Source organism: Leptodactylus fuscus, chromosome 2, assembly GCF_031893055.1.
Source record: "Leptodactylus fuscus isolate aLepFus1 chromosome 2, aLepFus1.hap2, whole genome shotgun sequence".
Taxonomy (NCBI): Eukaryota; Metazoa; Chordata; class Amphibia; order Anura; family Leptodactylidae; genus Leptodactylus; species Leptodactylus fuscus.
The window spans coordinates 157,030,770-157,053,292 of NC_134266.1; the positions used below are offsets into that span (position 1 = coordinate 157,030,770).

At 40.2% G+C, this 22,523-nt stretch overlaps 1 protein-coding gene across 2 annotated transcripts in view; it reads right to left on the minus strand.

Moving 5' to 3' along the window:
* KSR1 (kinase suppressor of ras 1) overlaps nt 1–22,523 on the minus strand; it is a 134,787-nt gene that overhangs the window by 16,587 nt on the left and 95,677 nt on the right. The window contains exons 7-14 of one of the 2 annotated variants that reach the window (XM_075264889.1): nt 20,787–20,870; nt 20,402–20,463; nt 20,177–20,283; nt 16,430–16,598; nt 7,900–7,941; nt 4,988–5,042; nt 2,651–2,699; nt 1,214–1,602 (exon numbers count right to left, since the gene is read on the minus strand). In XM_075264889.1, coding sequence (XP_075120990.1) covers nt 1,214–1,602; nt 2,651–2,699; nt 4,988–5,042; nt 7,900–7,941; nt 16,430–16,598; nt 20,177–20,283; nt 20,402–20,463; nt 20,787–20,870 — 957 coding nt within the window. The remainder of the gene's footprint in view (nt 1–1,213; nt 1,603–2,650; nt 2,700–4,987; nt 5,043–7,899; nt 7,942–16,429; nt 16,599–20,176; nt 20,284–20,401; nt 20,464–20,786; nt 20,871–22,523) is intronic. The other variant, XM_075264888.1, reaches the window with a different exon arrangement.

A 22,523-nucleotide genomic window follows, 5' to 3' on the forward strand; every position in this document is an offset into this window, starting at 1 on the left:
GGAACAAATGGAATACCAAATGCATTGACAAGCAGTGAGCTTATGAAAGCACACGGACCACACAGGCTATAATGGGGTCTGTGTGTTTTCCGTGTGCTGTCCGCCTGAATCATGCAAAGAGAAAAGTACTTCAAGAACTACTTTCCTCTACGCATGACTCGTGCGGAGACTGCGCAAAAAACACACGGACACTATTATAGTCTATGGGGTCTGTGTGTTTTCATTGCTCACTGCTTATCAATGCATTCGATATTCCGTTCGGGAGGTTCCCATGCAGACTCCCTGAAAGGAATACTGAACACAGATGTGAACCAGGCGTAAATGGAACTGTAGTGAGAATGCTTATAGGGGACTATACTGTACATCTGTAGATAGTAACATTTGCTTATGAGAAAACCTCCTAAACCTAAATGTACATGATAAAAGGACCTAGTGGTCCTCAAAAGCAACCGATTCCACACAAGATAAATTCTAAAATGCATTTTAAATTTATGCATTTATTTCTGCCTTTTTCAAATATACATCTAAAATACATAACCGGTAATATTTAGCATCGCATATGATATATCGCAAGAAGGGATGCAGAGTTCAGATCCCTGACCCCTGTGCAGTAGCATAGTTATGTCATAACTAAATTGGACACAAATAAGAATTGTAACTGGGAGATTTCAGATATGGATTCATAAAAGTGTTTTTAAAGGACCAGTTTAAGAAAGACTGGATCTATAGTGTGACTTTCAGCCCTTTTAGGAAGTAACAGAACGTAAAGCAAGTGTCAAACATCGTCCTGCGTTGGAAGAACGACTAGAATTATATTAACATTTATTTTACTTCTGATATCCAAAAAAGGGAAGTATCTTGTTACGACAGTCAGTGAGAACATCTAAAATGCAGGACGAGTAAAGAAGAAGCTGGAATTATTACAACTGGAATATTAAAATACACACTGATTTGCCTAAAAGGTTTGCATACTTTGAATCATCTGAAGCCATGTTTGCGAAAACCTGACTATTATGAGCAGAGTGGTTAGCTTATATAGAATTTACTTCTAATGTTCAATCATTACATATAAATAATGCTGGTTACCATAACACTTACACATTTACCAAAGTGATAGAATCTAATGCTCTTGAATAAATCAACTATATTATATGCACTATAAGAAAGCTTTATGGGAAAACAAATGTAGTGTCCTTAGAATTAAATGACTCACCTAGTAATGATGGCCAAATGGGGAGGGTGCATGCAGGCCCCCATGAACAGCACCACATTCTCATGGCGTGTCTGTCTGTAGTTCATCACTTCCTTCTTAAAGAGTTTCAAATGGTCTTCATTGTTGCCATCTATTTCCAATAATCGAATTGCTACCTCCCCATGCCATCTTCCCCTATATACTTTTCCCCATCGTCCCTGACCAATAAGTTCCTCAAGTTCAATCTGTTCAAAGGGTATGTCCCATTCCTGCAAATAGACACTGGTCTGGCTGGCCTTGCGGAAGATCATTCCCCTGAAAGTCCCACTTGTGGACCTTCGGTTTGGCAGCTCATCCAATTCATCATCATCATACTCTGGCTCAGATTTATTAGCTTCTTGCTCCTCACTCTATTAAAACAATACAAAATCATGATTTAATCATTTTTTTTTTAGCACGTAACTAAATTAGTAGGTTCCTAAGGGGTTATCACAAAGTATCTCCCAACCAGAATCATAAATACATATATTATAAGTATAGTTTAATGACAGATATGCATCAGTCTTCCTCACCTGATACAAGAAATTGATAGCTTCTAAACTTTTTCTCCTACCCAGAAGAATATTAAAGAGAACCTTTCACCTCCTGGGGCACATGCGGTTTTATACACCGCTAAAAAGCAGACAGTGCACTGAATTCACGTTCTGTGCCCCGGTGAAGAGCTATCGGTGCCGGTACCACTGTCAGTCAGGAACGCCCTTCCTCACAGTAGCACCTATAGCGCTGTACTGTGAGAGCAGTGAGGAACGCCCCTCTAGTACTTATCTCTGGACGAGTACTATCAGGAGGGCACTGATAGCTCTTCACCGGGGTCACAGATCATGAAAGCCAACAGTGTGCTGAATTCAGCGAACTGTCGGCTTTCTAGCGGTATATAAAACCGCATGTGCCCCAAGTGGTGAAAGGTCCTCTTTAAAGTTCTGTTCACACAACTGGCCAGTTATAGAATACCTCTCTGACTTATGAGATCTGTGTTCATTTCCATTTATTTATATCTATTTTGACTGTATAGACCAGAATAACAGAATATACTTTTTATTTTATTTTTTTTGCCTGTGAAAAGCAACATAAGCATGAAAGAAATCAACTTGAATGTTACTGGAAATCTACAGAGAAACACCAGTGTGAACAGGCGGTAACAAGTACGTTAAAAGACATAACAATAGTTTACAAACTTTAGTCATGATTTGAAGAAATAAATTAAATCTAATTAGAAGTAAAATAGCTACTCATTAAAACTAGAATACACAAAATGGACAGAAAGGACAACTTACTACAAAAATAACTAAAAAAACGAATATGAATTTTTTTTTTCTGAACCACAATTTATTCTTCTACTATATTACAGAACGAGAGTGCCCTCTAGTGTTTGATTTTCCAAAACAACAACTACTGTACCTCTGCTTCCTGCTCTTCTACCACTTCTGTTTCCATGTCGGCTTCAGCACTAATGACAAATATTGTAGGAGTTAGTGCAATTCATAAAGCTTGGATTAAAACACATAGAAAATAAAAAGGCGTTAGGTGAATGTAACAATGACAAGAACAATAACAGTTATACATAAGCCAACGTCCTGCACATAGTTTCAGTTCAAATAGTAAAATGACATAGCGGACATGGGAACAAAAGATTGTGCATCCTAACAGCACATAACAGCGCCCTTGTGTATTACTAGGCTGTATTATCATGGATATAACTGGTTGACTGATACGCAGCTGGTTCCTAGACCTGATTCAGTCATACCTGAAAAAACACAATCTGATAACAGTGACCTATGTTTTCCCAATTAGAGCACAGTTTTTATGGCTTATCCACTGTTATACTCCCAGTATTTCACCTTCTGTGCTATTATATATAGGTACGAAATCTGCCAAACATATTTAGCACTGCCTGACCCTTCCCCATAGCAGTTCACTGTACAATAGTCACCTTATGATTTTCAATGAATAGTCACTGCATCACATGTTTCTTGCTTGGAGGAAATCTAAGCAAGCGTTATTAGTAAAAGTCATATGTATATAAAATACCGGTATTACAAAAAGTGGAGTTTTTATAATTTATTGTCCCATTCCTATCTAGGAATAAAGCTGTGGTATAGAAATTATATTGTCATAGAAATTATTGTATATTTCCAGGCATAACCAAGGATTTCTACTCAAACACTGTTCAAACAAGTTCAAGTTCAGTCTTCTATGTGTTCATGAGTCTATTAAAGGGGTTATGCAGGAAGTTTTTTTTTTTTTTTTTCCAACAGAAGGGGAAGCCTTAAAATAAAAGAGCATATTCCTCCTCTCCTCTTCAAGCTGGTCAGCAGGACCACTGCTGTCTATGACTGGCCTCGGTATACAAACTGGGTGGTGGTGGCAGGGGCTGTGCTGTGTTCTAATTTTTGGTGCTTGGTTATACACATGTCCTTTTATGGGTTTTGTAGCAGTTTTTTCAAGTCAAACCAAGGAGTGGATGGTAAAGAGAAATATATAGGATTCCATTTTTAATTTTTTTTAAAATTAATTCACTACCACTTTTGGCTTCAAAAACTGCATCAACACAGCATGTGTGAAACCAACCTAAAAAGATTATTCTGTGAAGTGAGCTAAAGGGTCCAGGATACAAAAAAAGTTGAAAGAGGTAGTCTGGGAGATTAATATTGATGATCTATCCTACGGAAAGGTCATCAATAATATACCATTGGGGTCTGCTCGGGAGGTACTGAAAATGAATGAGACTGAGCACTTATACAATGTACAGCACTGTATTTGGTGAGAAATAAAGGGGCAGCAGCTCTTCTACAAACATTGCAGCCTCTTCAAACAGCTGATCAGTGGGGGTGCTAGGTGTCAGACTTGGTATCTAAAACTGATAACCTATCTTAAGAAAACATCATCAACATCTTAGTGTTGGAAAACTCCTTTAAGAACCCTTTCTGTAAATAGATTTACTCTTTTCAGAAGTTATACCTTGTAGTGTCAGTGCAAGAGATCTCAACAATGTAATGTAAATCCGCAAATGCTCCGCAATTGCAGACCATTTGCGGACACATTATACTCAATGCGGCCTCTTACACCATCGGATATTTTATCCGTGGTGTGGCCGGGCCACAACCATGGTCCGCAATTTATACAACATGTCCGTAATGGCCGTGAATTGCGGCACTGCACGGACTCGCCCATAGAACTCTATGGGTGAGTGTGGCAGGACACGGACATCTGCGGAATCTATGTTGCCGATCAGCAACTAGTGTTGCTGATCGGCAACTTGCAGACCGTATATTCAATACATCCAATACGGTCGTGTAAGACACATAAGGAGACTTAAAATAATAATAACTAAAATAATAGTATATTGTCTGTTCCGCTGAGTATCCAGCATAAAGTTTCCGTTCAGGTCCTAAGTCTTTGCTGACGCTCTGTCTGTGCAAGAGAGTATCAGCCAATCTGTAGCAGGAGTCAGTGGCTAACACGCTCCTGTGCAGGCCAAAGGTCAGGAACACCAGGTACCTGAGTGGAGAATCTCTGCTGGGTTGCTGGCCACACAGACAGGAGAGTATATACTGTACGTTATCTTAGGGCTCCTTATGTATATAAGGAAAACATAGTAGAACACCCCTCAATGTAACAAACATTAAATCAGAATAAACAGGTGATTAAATACTAATACTCTAGAACAGTATACAATACAAATAACATCTCTGAACATACTTCAAAAAAGAAAATAAATGGGGAACTATTTATTACCTGGTAATTTCTGGGGGTTCAGGGGTCTGTGTTATCGGTGCTGGACTCAAGACTTCTATGAAAGAGAAAAACAAGAAAAATTTTAAACAACAAGAAATACTGTATTCAAGCCAGGCCTTTACAATATACAGGCGATTCTGAAATAAACCCACATACTTTTTTATATACGGTTACATATATTTTATGGACTGTCAGTAATATCTAACAGAAATGTGATTTTAAAAAAATTAAAAAAAATGGCTACCACATACGTAAAGTATTACTTGATAATAGCCACTATCTTGTGACATCTGACCACCTTTATCATATGGCAGCAAAATACAAAAACCATTGATGGAACAATCCAGTATTTAATATAAATAAATGAATGAATAAATAAAGTAAAAAAAAACGTATGAAATATATAGATTTGTTCTTTTGACACTAGGCATATAAATGTGAATAATACAGAATATACCATGCCATCTACTGGTAGCTCTGGTGTACTGCAGCAAAAGCTCACTCAGTTGCCAAGGACTGTAATTACAGAAGTGTCAGCAACCATGTAACAATTACATCACAACCATTAAATGGATATTATTATTATTGCTCTCCCCTGAGGCGACCTATTTTATTTGTTTTATGGGATTTGTGTGTAATCTTCAAGTATTCGTAATACATTTGGATGTAGAAAAGGATAAGGCCAAATTCATACAGCATACTGTGGCTCTGTATTTGATGTTTAACCCCAAAACAATAGTACGTTCTAAAAAGGAAGACAAATATACAACAATGGCATATTTTTTTATAATCCTTTTATGGACTGGACTAAAGAAATAAGTACAATATTCTAACTTCAGTGTTTTAATGCCACAGAGGCGAGGTCCCTTCATCGTTCCTGAAACAATTCTTGTGTAAGAATAATTCGCGTGAATGAAGCTAGATTGTAATACTCTATTGAAGGGACACTATCTAATAAGATGCCACCACCATGTTGCAGAGCGCACTACAGTGCTAAACAACATACCGTAGATTTGGAGAAGAACAGCTTTGAAGTCTTACTGAAATGAGGCACTTGGTGCACTTGAGGCGGGTATTCAGCCCTAGGAGCAATGCTCTTGCTGCCCGACTAGGATAAGTGATGTTATTGCAAAGTTCAGATCAACTCTCACTACACAGGGTGGCATAGGAAGGAGAGGTCTGTAGGCAACAACAGTGCTTAAGGGAGTTGAATGTCTGCGCTGTGCACTAATATGACTTTAACATTATATTAGCCTGATAGAGGCCAAAAGAGCGTCCTTTTGCCCTCCATCTCCTCAGTATATATCAGCTATCCAGAATAAGAAGTATACATTGTGTACAGAGTGTATGCTGTTATTCACTATGGAACCCTACAGGTGCTGGATTCACTGCATGGCATTTGTCACATATATGTTTTGCAGTACAGTATATTGATGGCCTTCATTTATCCTGTACATAAAGCAGAGCCTTAAAGGGGTTGTCCAGTTCATAGTTCAGTATATTTATTATTTATTGCGGCGGTAGCTCCATTGGTCTGTATACAGGTCCCCAGATCTGCAGCCATCGCAAGCCTCAGCATTTAACTCTTCACAAACCTCACATGACTGCTTTGATGTGCCGTTTTCGAAGAGTTAGCATCGAAATCTGCAGTAGTCCTAGTGCTCAAATGGGAAATCACTGATGACGTCACCCTGGGAACTTGTATACAGACCAACTGGAAAAGGAGGGGAGAGTACTGGCTTGTGATGTTCGTGTTCCCAGTAGCAGCACTATTAAATAATAAAAATATGAAATGGACAACCCCTTTAATAATACTCAATTATGAACTTCCCTACTACTGTTATCAGTCCATGTAGTTTTATTAGGTGTATAGATAACTGGATCTAGTCATATGCAATATAGAAAGGTCATTTCCATGTCAAACTGTAGCAGAAACTCAAATTTCTGCTGTGGATTTGCCAATGGATTCACACACGGATCAACCGCATTTCAATTCAATTGATGAAATTTGTGGCTTTTTGGCACAAAATCTTCTACAATGATAAACATACTGAGCATTACTCAGTGTGGATATTTCCAAAGATCGTGACTGTGGAATAAAATATCTCAGTCACTTGCATTGCTGGTTGAATGTCAGCAGATTTTCTCAGGCTCTAGATCTAGACACAGAATATGCACTTGAATCCTTATCATCTGAATATGGCCTTGAATGTTTTTAAGAAGGTTGAATAATGCATTTAAGACAGAAGGTTACCCAATAAAATAGAGATACAATGATGATTCACCTTCTAAGGGTTCCTCCATTCTAGCAATGAGACTCTGGTCTCTGTGGACATCACATCAAGAGTTCACGTGACCGGTCAGATCATCACTGTCCTCATCAGTTAACTGTGCACGAATGACACGTGACAGCGGAGCACAGTGACAGGCTCAGTGGATGTGTGAACATGACATTATCACTGCTAATCTGACAGGGACAGGACCCACACTGCTGGACTGGAGAGGGCTTTAATAGGTAAATCTTCTTCCCCTTTCTTTTAGAGGAGTCTTTGCTGTCTATAACCCCATTAAATGTATAGGATTATATAGACCATACAATATAGCTGAAAATTGCTTGTATCGCATCACTGCTCTTTGTCGAAAGAAAGATCTTTGAAGCCTGAACATTACACAAAGTATCTACATGAATTATATTTATTTAGTACACAAGAGCAAATCTATACTACATTAGTCTTCTGATGTCCATATTTACAACTGCCCTGGAAGGAGACCAGAACAGGGCGCAACCTCATCATTGCAGAAGTGGGTTCTAGGCTACATCAAGCGCCATAGTCACAACACATCTTGGCAGGAGAAGAAAGGAAAATTGGAAGAAAGACGGTCAGTTAGAAAGATTAAAGCAGCAAACTCACCTGGGAAGATAAACTGTTGTCTATGCTGAATGTAGTACGCAGCTTTTAATAAAAGATGACAGCAACCACCCAGGCAGAATGAGAAAAACAAGCAATTAGAGACCTGTCAGACACTGCCCCTCATGCACTTAGTGAATACAGTCGGCATGCTGACTGACTGAACACAGCTCTTGTCAATAATAAAAAAAAAAACTATTCCAATGCCAAGTCCCAGGTGGTTACTGACAGGTGTTAGTAAGATTTTATAAGCCGATGCACACCTGTGTTCTTTTATATATCTCCAATGCCAATCTTTTATACAAAGCTTTTAAAGAACAAGTCACTATTAAAAAAATAAATATATAAGAAACACAAATACCACTATGAGACAAAAGTAGACTACATAGTGGTATGTGTCATGTCTCCTGCATATGTTTATATTGTCCACATGCGGTGCTTTTAATAGGCTGCATGTGTATGATCATAATTTTGGGAATAAATTGATGCAGTTTATTTGAGTAGGGGGTATTTGACTAAGGCTATAGTCATGCCATATAGACTAACAATTAGCACATAGTCAATGAACCTTATGGGAATGAGCCCTATAGCTCTGTTCATATATAATTATTTGGTTAAGTTTGGCATATGGAATGTATGCCAAATGTATTTATAAATTGGGGCAACACAGTGGCTCAGTGGTTAGCACTGTAGCTTTGCAGCGCTGGAGTCCTGGGTTCAAATCCCGCCAGGAACAACATCTGCAAAGAGTTTGTATGTTCTCCCTGTGTTTGCGTGGATTTCCTCCCATTCTACAAAAAAATACTGATAGGGAAAAAAAGTACATTGTGATCCCTATATGGGGCTCACAATCTAAATTAAAAAAAAAAAAAAAAAGAAGAAAAAAAAGGATTTATAGTTTCAGTTCTTCCAACAGTGGACAAGTGTGCATTGGCCTACATTTTTTTTCTATTTTCAGTTGTGTAGGAAATCTTAGCAGACTATACTTTATAATAGCGTGGTTCACTGCAACAAACAGTGTGCCAGTATAGAGTGGCATAGGTTTGCAAATATGAGGCATCTATGCCATTCCCCCCCTCCTCCTGTCTGCTCATCTTCTTAGACAACAGCCGGTGTGTCTCTTTAGCTAATTTGCATACAGAGTTCTGAAGTGATTTTCATAAGTAAACAGGCGATTTTCTAACAAAAGGATATTTCATACCTGACCGATACAACCAGCTATAATTTCCATCACTAAGTGTCAAATACTGAAAAATGATGAGACTATGTGGAATAATGAATTCCCAGATAGCATGGCATTGTAATACTAGAACACAGAGTTTCTTCAATACAAATAATGGAACTTCAAAAGTGAGAAAATCTAATTTTTTCCATGCCTGCTTTGCATGAGGGTCAGCCAGCAGCGAGGATGACTTTACCATTTGTCACTAAATGGAGGGAAATCGCAGCTGCCAGTAACAGAATGACACAGCTGCCCGTCTATACAGCTCCACCAAACTGTTTTATGCTTTGGCATCTTGCTGTATAGAAGTAATGCTTGGTCCCATTGATAGAAAACACCTGACTCAAATATCACCTTCAAATTATCTGCTAAACCTAAGTTCTTATGTAGCGGGCAACACTGAAAAAGAGCTACGGAAAAAAGTTTTTTTCCTCTGCAGACTTTCTGCTTCCATTTTAACTACAGGGAAAGCACAATGGTTTTGGAAATCACATCATTTCCATTGCAATATGTGGATGGGATTCACAGTGACTGTAAAACGCTGCAGATTTGGCCGTGGCATTTCCACCATGGCGTCACCGCTACGTGGGGTCCCAGCCTAAAGATTCACATACTGTTGACACTCACAGGTATGTGGTATTGGATCATTGTCTTCTATAAATAAGTGGCCAAGCCTAATATTTATTGACTTATTTGTCAGTTGTTCTTTATGACTACTTTTAGGATTTGTGTGAAAATCTGATGTCAATTTATGCTGAAATACAAAAAAAAAAATAAAAAAAAAATCAGAACAATTCACAAACTTTCAAGAACCAGAGTATAGCTGCATTGTACATACATTGTTGAGTAACTTAAATATTATCATGAGTAAAGTCACTAGTATATATTAGTTAGGAGTTGACAGACTTTCTCCTGATTCCCTCATTTAATACAGAGAGCAAAAAAAAAAAAAAGGATTTTAAGCACCTCTTGCTTTAGAGGTTGTCCAGGATATCTGATTTTATAGACTAACCTTAGGAAAGGCCATATATATCTGATGTGTTAGCCCTGAACTGATCAGCTGAGAATAAAACTGCATGTGTAGGTTAAGGGCTAGTTCACACGTAAATTACGTGTGGCTTATTTTGGCCCTGAAAAAAAAAACCACTTCCTAAATAGGAAGCGTTTTTGGGACCTTGCCGCGCTTTTTGGAGCTTTTTTTTTTGTAAAAATCGCTTCAAAAAACGCCAGGCGGTTTTCCCTCTCGCAAAGTAAATGGGCTGCAAAAACCGTGACGCGTTTTTTCGAGAAAAACCGCGTGGAAAAAAATGCGTGTTTTTCGCCTCCCATTCACTTCTATTACTTTCTTCAGGCGGAAAACGCCTGAAGAAAGGTCATGTCGCTTCTTTTTTCCCCTAGCGGAAAAAAACGCTAACGAAAAAAAAAAAGCTAGCCCTCTCCATAGACCACCATTCTATGGAGGCGGATTCTGAGGCGAAATCCGCTGTCAAAATCCGCCTCCTTGTCCCCATGTGAACTAGCCCTAAAGTCAACTGCCCATAAATATGACTTTGGGTTGATTATAAGAGAAAATCAGGGTGTAATCTATAATGGATCCATATGAGCAGGGAAAGTTGTGCCTGTCACTCCACCTGTTATCTACCATAACACTTATGCAGGATACATCAATCTGTGATGTGGGTAACAGAGAGTCTTTGCTTGGTGCAAGTTATACAGTAAGCATCAGATTGTGGTATAAATGACAGATCATTCCCCTAAAAGATCAATAGTATCCAAATTTAGTGGTAGTGGTAGTAACACACTCCATGCCGTAGTAGATATAGCTAAATAAATCAGCTAATACACTCAGGGTCAAAGTCTTGTATCACCTGAAGCCACTATATTAGACATACAAGGGCTGTGTCTAAAGAGATTCAAACCCTGTTTAAAAAAAAAAACAGTGGGTGCTGGTTAGTATTCAGACAGAACAACCCTGTAGATTATGTATCAGCATGCTGTCAGCCCTGTGGGCTATGACATCAATAGTCCTGCCTGTACTGTCAACTAAACAAAATCCCATCCCTACACGTTTCTACATTACTTTAAATGTGTCATTAGGGGAAATATTGGTTAAAGGAGAAAGGACAGGGAGCTAAAGCAGCCACCATCTAGTGACGCCGCTCAGTTTATGTTCCTATGCACCAATACTTATCTGGCCGTATGTAGCCAGTGTTCTGCTGAGCTCTATATATCCCTTAGGGTGCGTTCACACGAAGTAAAATGGAGCGTTATCTGGCACGTTAACGGCGTGTTAAAGTTTGGGAGATCAAAAAGATCCCATTCATTTCAATGGGAGTTAAGAGCGTATACGCCGTGTTATTTTGCGCCCTTCCAAGGTGACCAAGCTAATGCATCAGGGTCACCTTGGGAGGCACAATTTGCAATATAAATATCCAACAATAGTTCACCCCTTTTAGTAATATGAAGGACGCCAGCAGTAGGACATCTTTCAGCCACATGTATTGCCTCTTATTGCAGGGTTTCCAAATGGCATTTTTCAGGAGGATAATTCTCGCCCCCACGCAGCAAGCGTTTCCCAGGAATGTTTTCACCAGATTGTAACATCTCCTTTATTGCCCGGTTGCCCAATTTATCTCCAATAATGCATATATGGGAGGCCAGCTTCAGCAAAATACAAGTGTGAAGGATCTATAGACCCAACTGCAATATCTGTAGGCAAATGTGCCACAGGATACCATATGGAACCAAATCTGTATGCCTCCATGTGCAACTGTATCTTATCTTGAATCCAGACAAAGTGATCCAATAAAGTGACCCTAGAGCCTCCTTACAATTGTACAGTTTTCTTCAATAAACTTATCCTTTAGATCTACTATTGTAATCACACATATAATTATTACATTAACACATATAACGTTTTATTCAATTCAATAATTTTTAATTTTTTTTGGTCAATAAGTATATGATGTGTTTAACAGGAGTCTGTCACCAGAATATTCTCTCTCACACCAGACATAGCACAATGTAGGGGACATTATCCTGTGCAACATTATACTTTTAGACAGCCCAACAAGTGCATTTCCTTGAAAAAGCAGTTTTTAGAAATATGCAAATGAAAGATGGGTCAGGCCAGAGCCTAAGGTATGAAATCTGAATACAGAGCCATGGAGGATTCTGGCATGCTTCATTGCACTTGAACTATCTAAAGGTATTGTGCTATTAGCACTGAGGCTGGTTTGATGTCAAGATTCTTGGTGACAAAAAGAGATGGTTTAGAAAGAGGATCTGTCAACAGCAACTATGTCCTACCCTGAAAATAAGCGCTAGTTTGATTTTTCAACGTTTTTGGAGTAGGCTTGAAATATAAGCCCTACTCAAAAAATAAGCCCAAGTTACAGTCAGTGCCTCAAGTGCTAGGTTATGTCATGGAGATGGAGAATAGGCATGCTGTAGTTCCTAACTCCTGCCATGAGAGGGCAAAATCTGCTCACCCGCTCCCAAATACCACCTCCTGAGTGTCGCTTCTGGGTCCCACCTCCAGCAGCTACTATGCTGTGGGCTTGACTGCCTACATGATCATATGTCAGGTGTCACCCTGCTTGCACCCACAGGCGCAGCCTCTCCACTACAGCACCTCCCTTTTAGCATAAAGGAGAGGAGATAGAGAGGGCACAGTGCCACACAAAGTTTTCGAAAGAGAGAGAGTACCAGTAAGTTTGTTTAAGACCCACTGAACCTGCACCATCAATTGTGCATATAAGTTAGGGTTGGGGTTATAAACCCTAGCCATTTTACAAGCTTCATTTGGAGCAAATCAAAAAAGATTCCACTGCCCTAGCCCTTTTTTCGTAGAACAAAAAATACCCTTATTATTTTCTTATTTTCAGAGAAACACAGGTAGCCAAAATAAATATATATGTACAGGATAAAATAGCTCATTTCTTATAATATTTGCTTCACAATCTTGGCAAAACATAATGCATATTGATATTGGATTCTCTATATGTGCCCATAATATTTTTATATCATGTGCAGGTAGGAGCTAATGTCTTATTTGGCTAAAGCTGTGTTCAGGTCGATTAAATGGATACAAACATGCAAAGAGAAATGTACACAACAGAAGCATGCAGAATATAGCATTCCTGAAAGTCACATGCACACTATATTATAGCAGTTTGCAGGACATATACTGTATAACGTCATTCAGCCTGTACAGAATGTTAAGGATAAATCAAAAAAGTGCTATTGGTTCTATGCTATACCAAAGTATTTAGGCATATTAAAAAAAGACATTTAAAAGGGAGTATTCAGCAAATTTGACCCATAAAAACCACTGATACATTGGGGTCATATAACCCTAAGGGCGGGTTCACACCTGCGCCTGATCTCCGCTTTGCAGGTTTCCATTTCCCATCTGAGAAACTGGAGAGGAGACGGAAACTGGCAGGAAGTTTTCAAACCCATTCATTTCAATGGGTTTGAAAACTGTCGGTCTGTGAGCGCCCATGAGCGTCTTCTGCTCTTTGCGGCAAAACCGTTTTTTTTTTAACCAGACACAAAGTCGGACATGCAGGACTTTGTGTCTGGTTAAAAAAACACAGTTTCGCCATGGAGACCAGAAGACGCTCACGGGCGCTCACCAGCGGACACTGAATGCCGGGTTTCCGTCTCCTGTCGGCAGAAGACAGAAATCCACAAAGCGGAGATCCGGCGCAGGTGTGAACCCGCCCTAACTTCAAAGAAGTTGGGACGCTGCACATGGATTTCTCCAGATTCTCTGAATCTTTTAATATAGTGGGATATGGGAAGAATATGCAAATCTGTCTTCCATGATGTAATTAGGAAGTCAGCTGCTGCCTCAGTATTGCAAACCAATAGAGGGCGCTCACTGGAATGTGCAAGCCTGTCTTCCCTGATGTAGTTAGGAAGACAGAATTCCAGTGAAATAACCCAATAAAGTTTGCTCCCTTTTGCATCATGCTCGACCTTATAGTGGGATATTCAAAGTCTTTGCAATTTTTATGTTAAAGAGAATTTTTCTGAAATTGTTTCACAATTTTTAGATGCAGTTTTTCACCTCCCTTTTCACTTTTTTTGCCCCTCTGACTTGCTCTTTTTATAGACTGTCATGTGACCAAACTGAAAATTGACCTGCCAGCTGTTTTTTTTAAAATTCTTACCGCTTACGCTAGGTTAACACTAGCGTTCGGGTCTCCGTTCTCAGCTTTCCGTCTTCGGCATGCAGAAGACAGAAAGCTGTCAGACCGGGTCCGGCCGTGAGCGGCAGTGAGCGTTTTATGCTCTCCGCCGTGAAACCGTTTTTTTAAAACCGGACACAGAGTACTGCATGTCCGACTCTGGGTCAGATTTTAAAAAACCGGTTTCGCGGCGGAGAGCATAAAACGCTCACCGCTGCTCACAGCTGGACATCTTTCAAACCCATTCAAATTAATGGGTATGAAAGATTCCTGCAGGTTTCCGTCTCCTGCCTCTGTTTTGTGCAGGAAACAGAAACCTGCACAACGGAGACCGGTCGCAGATGTGAACGAGCCCTGACTTTTGTTAACCTGGTCCAACATTTATTAAGATGTGTTGCTGCCATCAATTTCTAAAAGAGTTTTTTTTTTCAAATACCATGGAAAAAGGTCTGACTTACAACTTCTGATACTTATTCCATTGTAAATAAATTAAGGTTATATGAGATTTCTAAATCATTGCATTCTTGTTCCCTTTACATTTTACAAAGTGTCCCAACTTTTTTGTGTATGATGTTGTTCCTAGAGTGAAGGTCATGCAGGCTGAATTACTGATAAATCAAAATTTTAATGTCCCACCACCACAATTGCAAATGCTCTGGATTCAGCCCCTTTCTGTGCACTGCCTGGAATGATGCTCTATCGTCCAGTCTAGAGCCAGCTCACAATCACTAGACAAATGAACATCACTCCGGTGATACGTATAGTAATCTCTTAGACAAGAAGATTGCATTCTCAGCAGTTTTGAGGGGTGAAAAATGCTGACGGACCTACTTTAAATATTCCAAGATGCCACTACTATAAACCGTCTGCCTGTATGTTAGTGTATATTAGGGCGGCAGACAGGAAATAAATGCCAACAATTACTCTTCGTATCTCAATTGGTTATAAAGGAAACAATAATTAGATCTCTATAGATATCCAAAAGTAGACAGCGATATCATGCCCATTGGTCACATGACAATGCCAAATCTCATTCCCATTAAAATGAATAGGACTGAGCTGTAGCATGTTCATGTGGCCAACGTACATGATGCCACTTCTTAACAAAGAAAGCAGCAAGGTTTTAGAAGTCCTGCATTAAATTGTGCTTGTAAACTGTCAGTACTGATACCAATCCAATTCTAGAGTAGGTAGCAAGTGACTATTGCCATGAATGTGACCATGGTATGCAAGAATGTGCTCTTATGTCAAGACAAGTTGTAATGAGCGATACAAGTGGATGACTCAGTATACATTACAATACTTTAACAAGCAGTGCCACAATAACACATATTAACGGCCAAATGCACCAAAAAAGGGATGTTGGAATTGACTTTTTTAAATAAAGAGCCTTGAAGGGTAAAACAAGCTCAGGGCTCCTATTTATCAGGATTAAAAGCAGTAACACACCACATTTTTCCCCACATTGTCTAAAGAGGTTCCTCTGCGGTCTTGTAGCCTCAATTATGCCTATAGGGAAACCACTGGGTGTTTCCATATGTATAACTATTTTAGAAATCGCTGTGTGTATTTTTCCATAGGGTGGAGATGGGATTCACTAGAATCCCAAATCCACCTTACGTTGACTGTAAAACGCCACGTTTTTTCCACCACATGGGACCACGGCCTTAGAATGGAATATGAAGAGAAGATCCCCTGTAAAAAGGAAAACTTGCTCTAGCACAATAACTGTTTTTTTTTTTTAAAGAAATCTAGAGGAACTGTCAGGAATTAAAGCCAAACCAGAGCATCTCTTGCAAAAGAAAGAGACTCATCCACAGACAATGTTTTCGGGGTATTGCCCCTCACCAATGAGGAACAGGGTACTGGTTTGGCTAGGTGAGAGGTCTTCTGATAGGCCTCTCTTCCTTTAAGAGGAGATATTCTGAACTTATTTGCACATTCTTTTCCAAGACCACGTAGTCTACGTTCACATTGTCGAAAAAAGAATATACAAATTTAGTAAATCTGCTCCATTTACTTTTGGTTTTAGTAGTTTAAGCATAGTGAGGAAAATTTAGCACCTTTTTTGTGCATTTGGCCAATAAAATTGTCTAAGCACTAGATATCTTACCTGGAAAATTGAAGCGACTATCTTTGAGGCCCATCGGAGATGGATTTGGTGGGGTAGTAGCACTGAGGGGATTGGAGGACTGAAAAGGTGCTGGAGAAGATGGTGTAGAAGATGTGGTTGAAGATGGATTGCTGCTAGAATCCAGGTGGTTTATTGCTGGAGGGTGTTCCTACAATAAAAAGTTTAAAGTGGACCAAAATTAACTTTAACCTACTAGGACCTTCCATGCATAATTGAAATTCCATGGCTGTTTAAAGGGGCTGTCCCATCAGAATAACCTCTGTCCAAGTGTCCCAATTGGCTAATTTGACAGGTGAATTTCAGATTCGTACCCAGTGTTGTTTTGACTTTCTGATAATGATACAAAAAACTGACAAGAATACTGGTAGGTGAAAGCTAGCAAAGTACCAGATGGCAGTCTAGAAACAGATCCAACACTAGTCTTAGTAGAGTGTTACATTATTGTGTATGAAGTATGATATGTCATTATACATTGCAAAGCTACAAATCTCAGCATGTTCTGATAGGTAGTAACTATAAGAACATATTAGGAGTTGTAGTTTTCAAATAGATTGACAGAACATATTGGAGAACACTGCCTGCATTGGAGAACACTGCTTTCTTTCTGACAGTAAGTGACATCATGTCTGTTGGTTACATGGCAATGCCACATCCCCACCCAATTAAAAGGAATGGGACGGAGCTGCAGCATGCCATGTGATCAATGGACATGATGTCACTTCTTGAGAAGGAGAAAGCAGCAATGTTTTCAAAGTCCTACACAAAGCACATGGCCAAAAACTGCCTTAAGGACACAGCCCCATTTATCAAAACTAAAGTGTCACTTTATACAGTAATAACTTTAAGACACTTTAAATTACTCAAATGATTTTGACATTGTATCTATATACCACATCTCAGCTTTTTATTGGCATTATCTTTTAATCGTCCTTCAATTTATCTTGGATGTTAGAAAGCTTACAAGTGTAACTGTGATTTTCCAGATTTACAAGAAAATTTCTCAAACCCATTTATTGAAGGATGCAAAGAAATGGAGATGGGGGAGAGGCAGTGAAAGAGTCTCTTTAACCCTCCCAGTGCCCAACCCATTTAGACCTTAATGACCAAACAGTTTTTTCAGTTTTCTATCATCACACTAGGCCGAAACAATTACAATTATATCAAATTTGTATAGTTTTTAGTTTTTATTTAGTTTTTCTATTCTCAGAATACATCAGTATTAGAGATGAGCGAACACTAAAATGTTCGAGGTTCGAAATTCGATTCGAACAGCCGCTCACTGTTCGAGTGTTCGAATGGGTTTCGAACCCCATTATAGTCTATGGGGAACATAAACTCGTTAAGGGGGAAACCCAAATTCGTGTCTGGAGGGTCACCAAGTCCACTATGACACCCCAGGAAATGATACCAACACCCTGGAATGACACTGGGACAGCAGGGGAAGCATGTCTGGGGGCATAAAAGTCACTTTATTTCATGGAAATCCCTGTCAGTTTGCGATTTTCGCAAGCTAACTTTTCCCCATAGAAATGCATTGGCCAGTGCTGATTGGCCAGAGTACGGAACTCGACCAATCAGCGCTGGCTCTGCTGGAGGAGGCGGAGTCTAAGATCGCTCCACACCAGTCTCCATTCAGGTCCGACCTTAGACTCCGCCTCCTCCGGCAGAGCCAGCGCTGATTGGCCGAAGGCTGGCCAATGCATTCCTATGCGAATGCAGAGACTTAGCAGTGCTGAGTCAGTTTTGCTCAACTACACATCTGATGCACACTCGGCACTGCTACATCAGATGTAGCAATCTGATGTAGCAGAGCCGAGGGTGCACTAGAACCCCTGTGCAAACTCAGTTCACGCTAATAGAATGCATTGGCCAGCGCTGATTGGCCAATGCATTCTATTAGCCCGATGAAGTAGAGCTGAATGTGTGTGTTAAGCACACACATTCAGCACTGCTTCATCACGCCAATACAATGCATTAGCCAGTGCTGATTGGCCAGAGTACGGAATTCGGCCAATCAGCGCTGGCTCTGCTGGAGGAGGCGGAGTCTAAGGTCGGACCTGAATGGAGACTGGTGTGGAGCGATCTTAGACTCCGCCTCCTCCAGCAGAGCCAGCGCTGATTGGCCGAATTCCGTACTCTGGCCAATCAGCGCTGGCCAATGCATTCTATTAGCCCGATGAAGTAGAGCTGAATGTGTGTGCTAAGCACACACATTCAGCACTGCTTCATCACGCCAATACAATGCATTAGCCAGTGCTGATTGGCCAGAGTACGGAATTCGGCCAATCAGCGCTGGCTCTGCTGGAGGAGGCGGAGTCTAAGGTCGGACCTGAATGGAGACTGGTGTGGAGCGATCTTAGACTCCGCCTCCTCCAGCAGAGCCAGCGCTGATTGGCCGAATTCCGTACTCTGGCCAATCAGCGCTGGCCAATGCATTCTATTAGCCCGATGAAGTAGAGCTGAATGTGTGTGCTTAGCACACACATTCAGCTCTACTTCATCGGGCTAATAGAATGCATTGGCCAATCAGCGCTGGCCAATGCATTCTATTAGCTTGATGAAGCAGAGTGTGCACAAGGGTTCAAGCGCACCCTCGGCTCTGATGTAGCAGAGCCGAGGGTGCACAAGGGTTCAAGTGCACCCTCGGCTCTCCTACATCAGAGCCGAGGGTGCGCTTGAACCCTTGTGCAGCCTCAGCTCTGCTACATCAGAGCCGAGGGTGCGCTTGAACCCTTGTGCACACTCTGCTTCATCAAGCTAATAGAATGCATTGGCCAGCACTGATTGGCCAGAGTACGGAATTCGGCCAATCAGCGCTGGCCAATGCATCCCTATGGGAAAAAGTTTATCTCACAAAAATCACAATTACACACCCGATAGAGCCCCAAAAAGTTATTTTTAATAACATTCCCCCCTAAATAAAGGTTATCCCTAGCTATCCCTGCCTGTACAGCTATCCCTGTCTCATAGTCACAAAGTTCACATTCTCATATGACCCGGATTTGAAATCCACTATTCGTCTAAAATGGAGGTCACCTGATTTCGGCAGCCAATGACTTTTTCCAATTTTTTTCAATGCCCCCAGTGTCGTAGTTCCTGTCCCACCTCCCCTGCGCTGTTATTGGTGCAAAAAAGGTGCCAGGGAAGGTGGGAGGGGAATCGAATTTTGGCGCACTTTACCACGCGGTGTTCGATTCGATTCGAACATGGCGAACACCCTGATATCCGATCGAACATGTGTTCGATAGAACACTGTTCGCTCATCTCTAATCAGTATGTGATCTGTTGAGGTAAAACACCCAGATCCCACACAGATCAGTTGTTGCAGCAGCCTTCGGGTGGAACGTGCAACACCATTCCTATTCAAGAATACATGCATAGCAGCGGTTCTGGTAAGCTGCAGCGCCACTACTATTGCTTGAATTGGAGTGGTGCTGAACATGTTGCCCATCCACTAGCAGCTTTTGAGCTACTGAGGTTGCATCAATAATGGATCTGTGCAGAGTCTAGGTGGCTAGAGTGAAAATTACAGGATTTTAAAACTATAGATAGTGACGTAGAAAATTAAAATTAATATAGGTAATCAAATATTCTTAAATATATGACTAAAATAAAAACTTTATATAAAAAAAAAAAAACAGATCATTTTCTGATAACACATTTTCCCTTTGATAGTAATACAATCTTCAATTGTATTAGAAATAATCTTATTACATTATAGAATACCTTCTTGGTAAGGGCTTTGGGAAGGGTTCCAAACAATGGTTCTGCAGGTCTATCCACTTGATTGTTAATATCTGACGGAACAGATTCTGTCCTTCTGATTTTGGGTACTAGAGGCAAAAAAAGAAAAAAAAAAGTATGAATGAGGAAAAGTATGAATGTCTAGATCCATCTTAATCTATATTATACAATTCTAAACATCTGAAATCTGCCAATAAAATTACTTACAAGGAAGGAATGAAATTCTACAGGGTGGAGCTTCTTTTGTGCATTTATTATGACATTTTAACCTATGGGGTGAAAACAAATATCAGTGTCAAATGTTGCCTTACAACAGCACGAGATTACAGATTAGGTTCTAGGACACATACAATGTGGAATAGGTTTTTCTAATTGCCGGTATACTTTGAATTTACTTTCTGTCAAATTTTAGAATCTGACTTGTCAATAACGTTCAATCATCATAAAATATAATCTTCTACAACTATATGACAGTCAGCTTTTTCTAGATCTCTGCCTGCTAAGGCCTTGTTATATTGGAAACCCTGTTAATCCAATTTCATGATGGCACATCTTTATAAAATAATATTAAAAGACTCTTCTGTAAACTTACTTGCAGTGTTTACATTTGACCCCAAACATCATATTCTTTTGACAAACGTGACACATTTGCGACAACCAAGATTTTGTAGAGAATCTGTTAAAATAAATACAATCAGTTATAATGCCATCACTAAGAAGTGTGTTTACCAAAAAGAAACAGAACAAAAAAATACACAAGATTTATATGGGTAAAGGAATATCTCAAAACCCTGGAAACATCCAATAACCTGTCATTCAGGAGTTCCCTTTATATTAGGGAGATTGACGATATCAAACAAAAACTTTGAAAACTATATTCAAAAAAACTCTTAAGAGTCATTGGGGAAAAAAAAATGACACTGGCTGTTAATTGTCCTGGATTATTCTTCCCACAAGAAGGGTTCATCATTCCAAGCCGCTTCCAACGGCATCTGTTGCATGCGCAGTACACAGAATAGGCTGCTTTCCTACACATGTGTTATATGCTGCTGCTTTGGACGTTTGTTAAAGTTATCATGGAATGTCAATCAAGTCAGGAGTTGGAATGACCAGAGTGACTATCCTCTACCCCCATGACACCTACCAAGTCATTTGAATATTTTTCTATATTATGCTAAATCTCCGAGGATATATACCATAGAAGGACATCATTGTGAAGAGGTCACTTCCTGGGATAGCGCTGACAGACTACGCTGTTAACAAGCAAAGTTAACAAAATGGAACATTGTTAACAAAAAACGTAACAAAATGAGACCACTACACCACATTACATTACGAGGGCCATCCACTAAAACTATTTAGAGGGATTCAATCATTAAAATGCAATTTTTTTCTCCCTAACAGGTAGGAATAGCCTTAAGAAAGGCTATTCTTCTCCTACCTTTAGATGTCTTCTCCGTGTCGCCGTTCGGTAGAAATCCCGATTTTTTTCTGTATGCAAATGAGTTCTCTCGCAGCACTGGAGGCCGTCCCCAGGTCTCAAACAGCACTGGAGGCATCCCCAATGCTGTGAGAGAAATCTCCAATACCGCCTCTATCTTCGCCTAGAACGGCCTCTACCTGCATCTTCTTCTAGCGCTGGCTTCAAACTTCTAGTCACGCGCAGTCGGCTTTGTTGTCAAGTCTCGGACACAGCCGATTGCGAATGCCTGCGGCAATTTTCCTGTGGCCGCTTACACAGTAAACTCGTGTAAGTGGCCATTTTCTTGTGGATGCTTACACAGTAAGTTGGGGTAAGGCAGCATTCACACTGAGTAACGCTGGCGTTTTTTGTGCTTATTTTGGCACATAGCGCCGTGTAAATGCCGTGTTTATGCCGCGTTTGCGCCGTACAACGCTACCGCAAAATAGCGCGGCGCAAACGCTGCGTTTATGCGGCGCTACGTGCCAAAATAAGCACAAAAAACGCCAGCGTTACTCAGTGTGAATGCTGCCTAAGATTTCTGGAGATTTCTCTTGCATCATTGGGGACGCCCCCACTGCTGTTTGAGTGCTGGGGACCACCCCCAGTGCTGCAAGAGAACTCATTTACATACAGAAGAAAACCAGGATTACTACTGAACGGTGGTGCGAAGAAGACATCTAAAGGTAGGAGAAGAATAGCCTTTCTTAAAGCTATTGCTATGTCTTAGGGAGAAAAAATTGCATTTTAATAATTGAATCCCTTTAAAGCATATGTACCCACTGATGATGGTTTTTCATTACCCCTTTGTAGGTTGTCTCTTGGGTTAAGTATCTTAGATTGTTATATTTTGTCACTTAGCTGAAT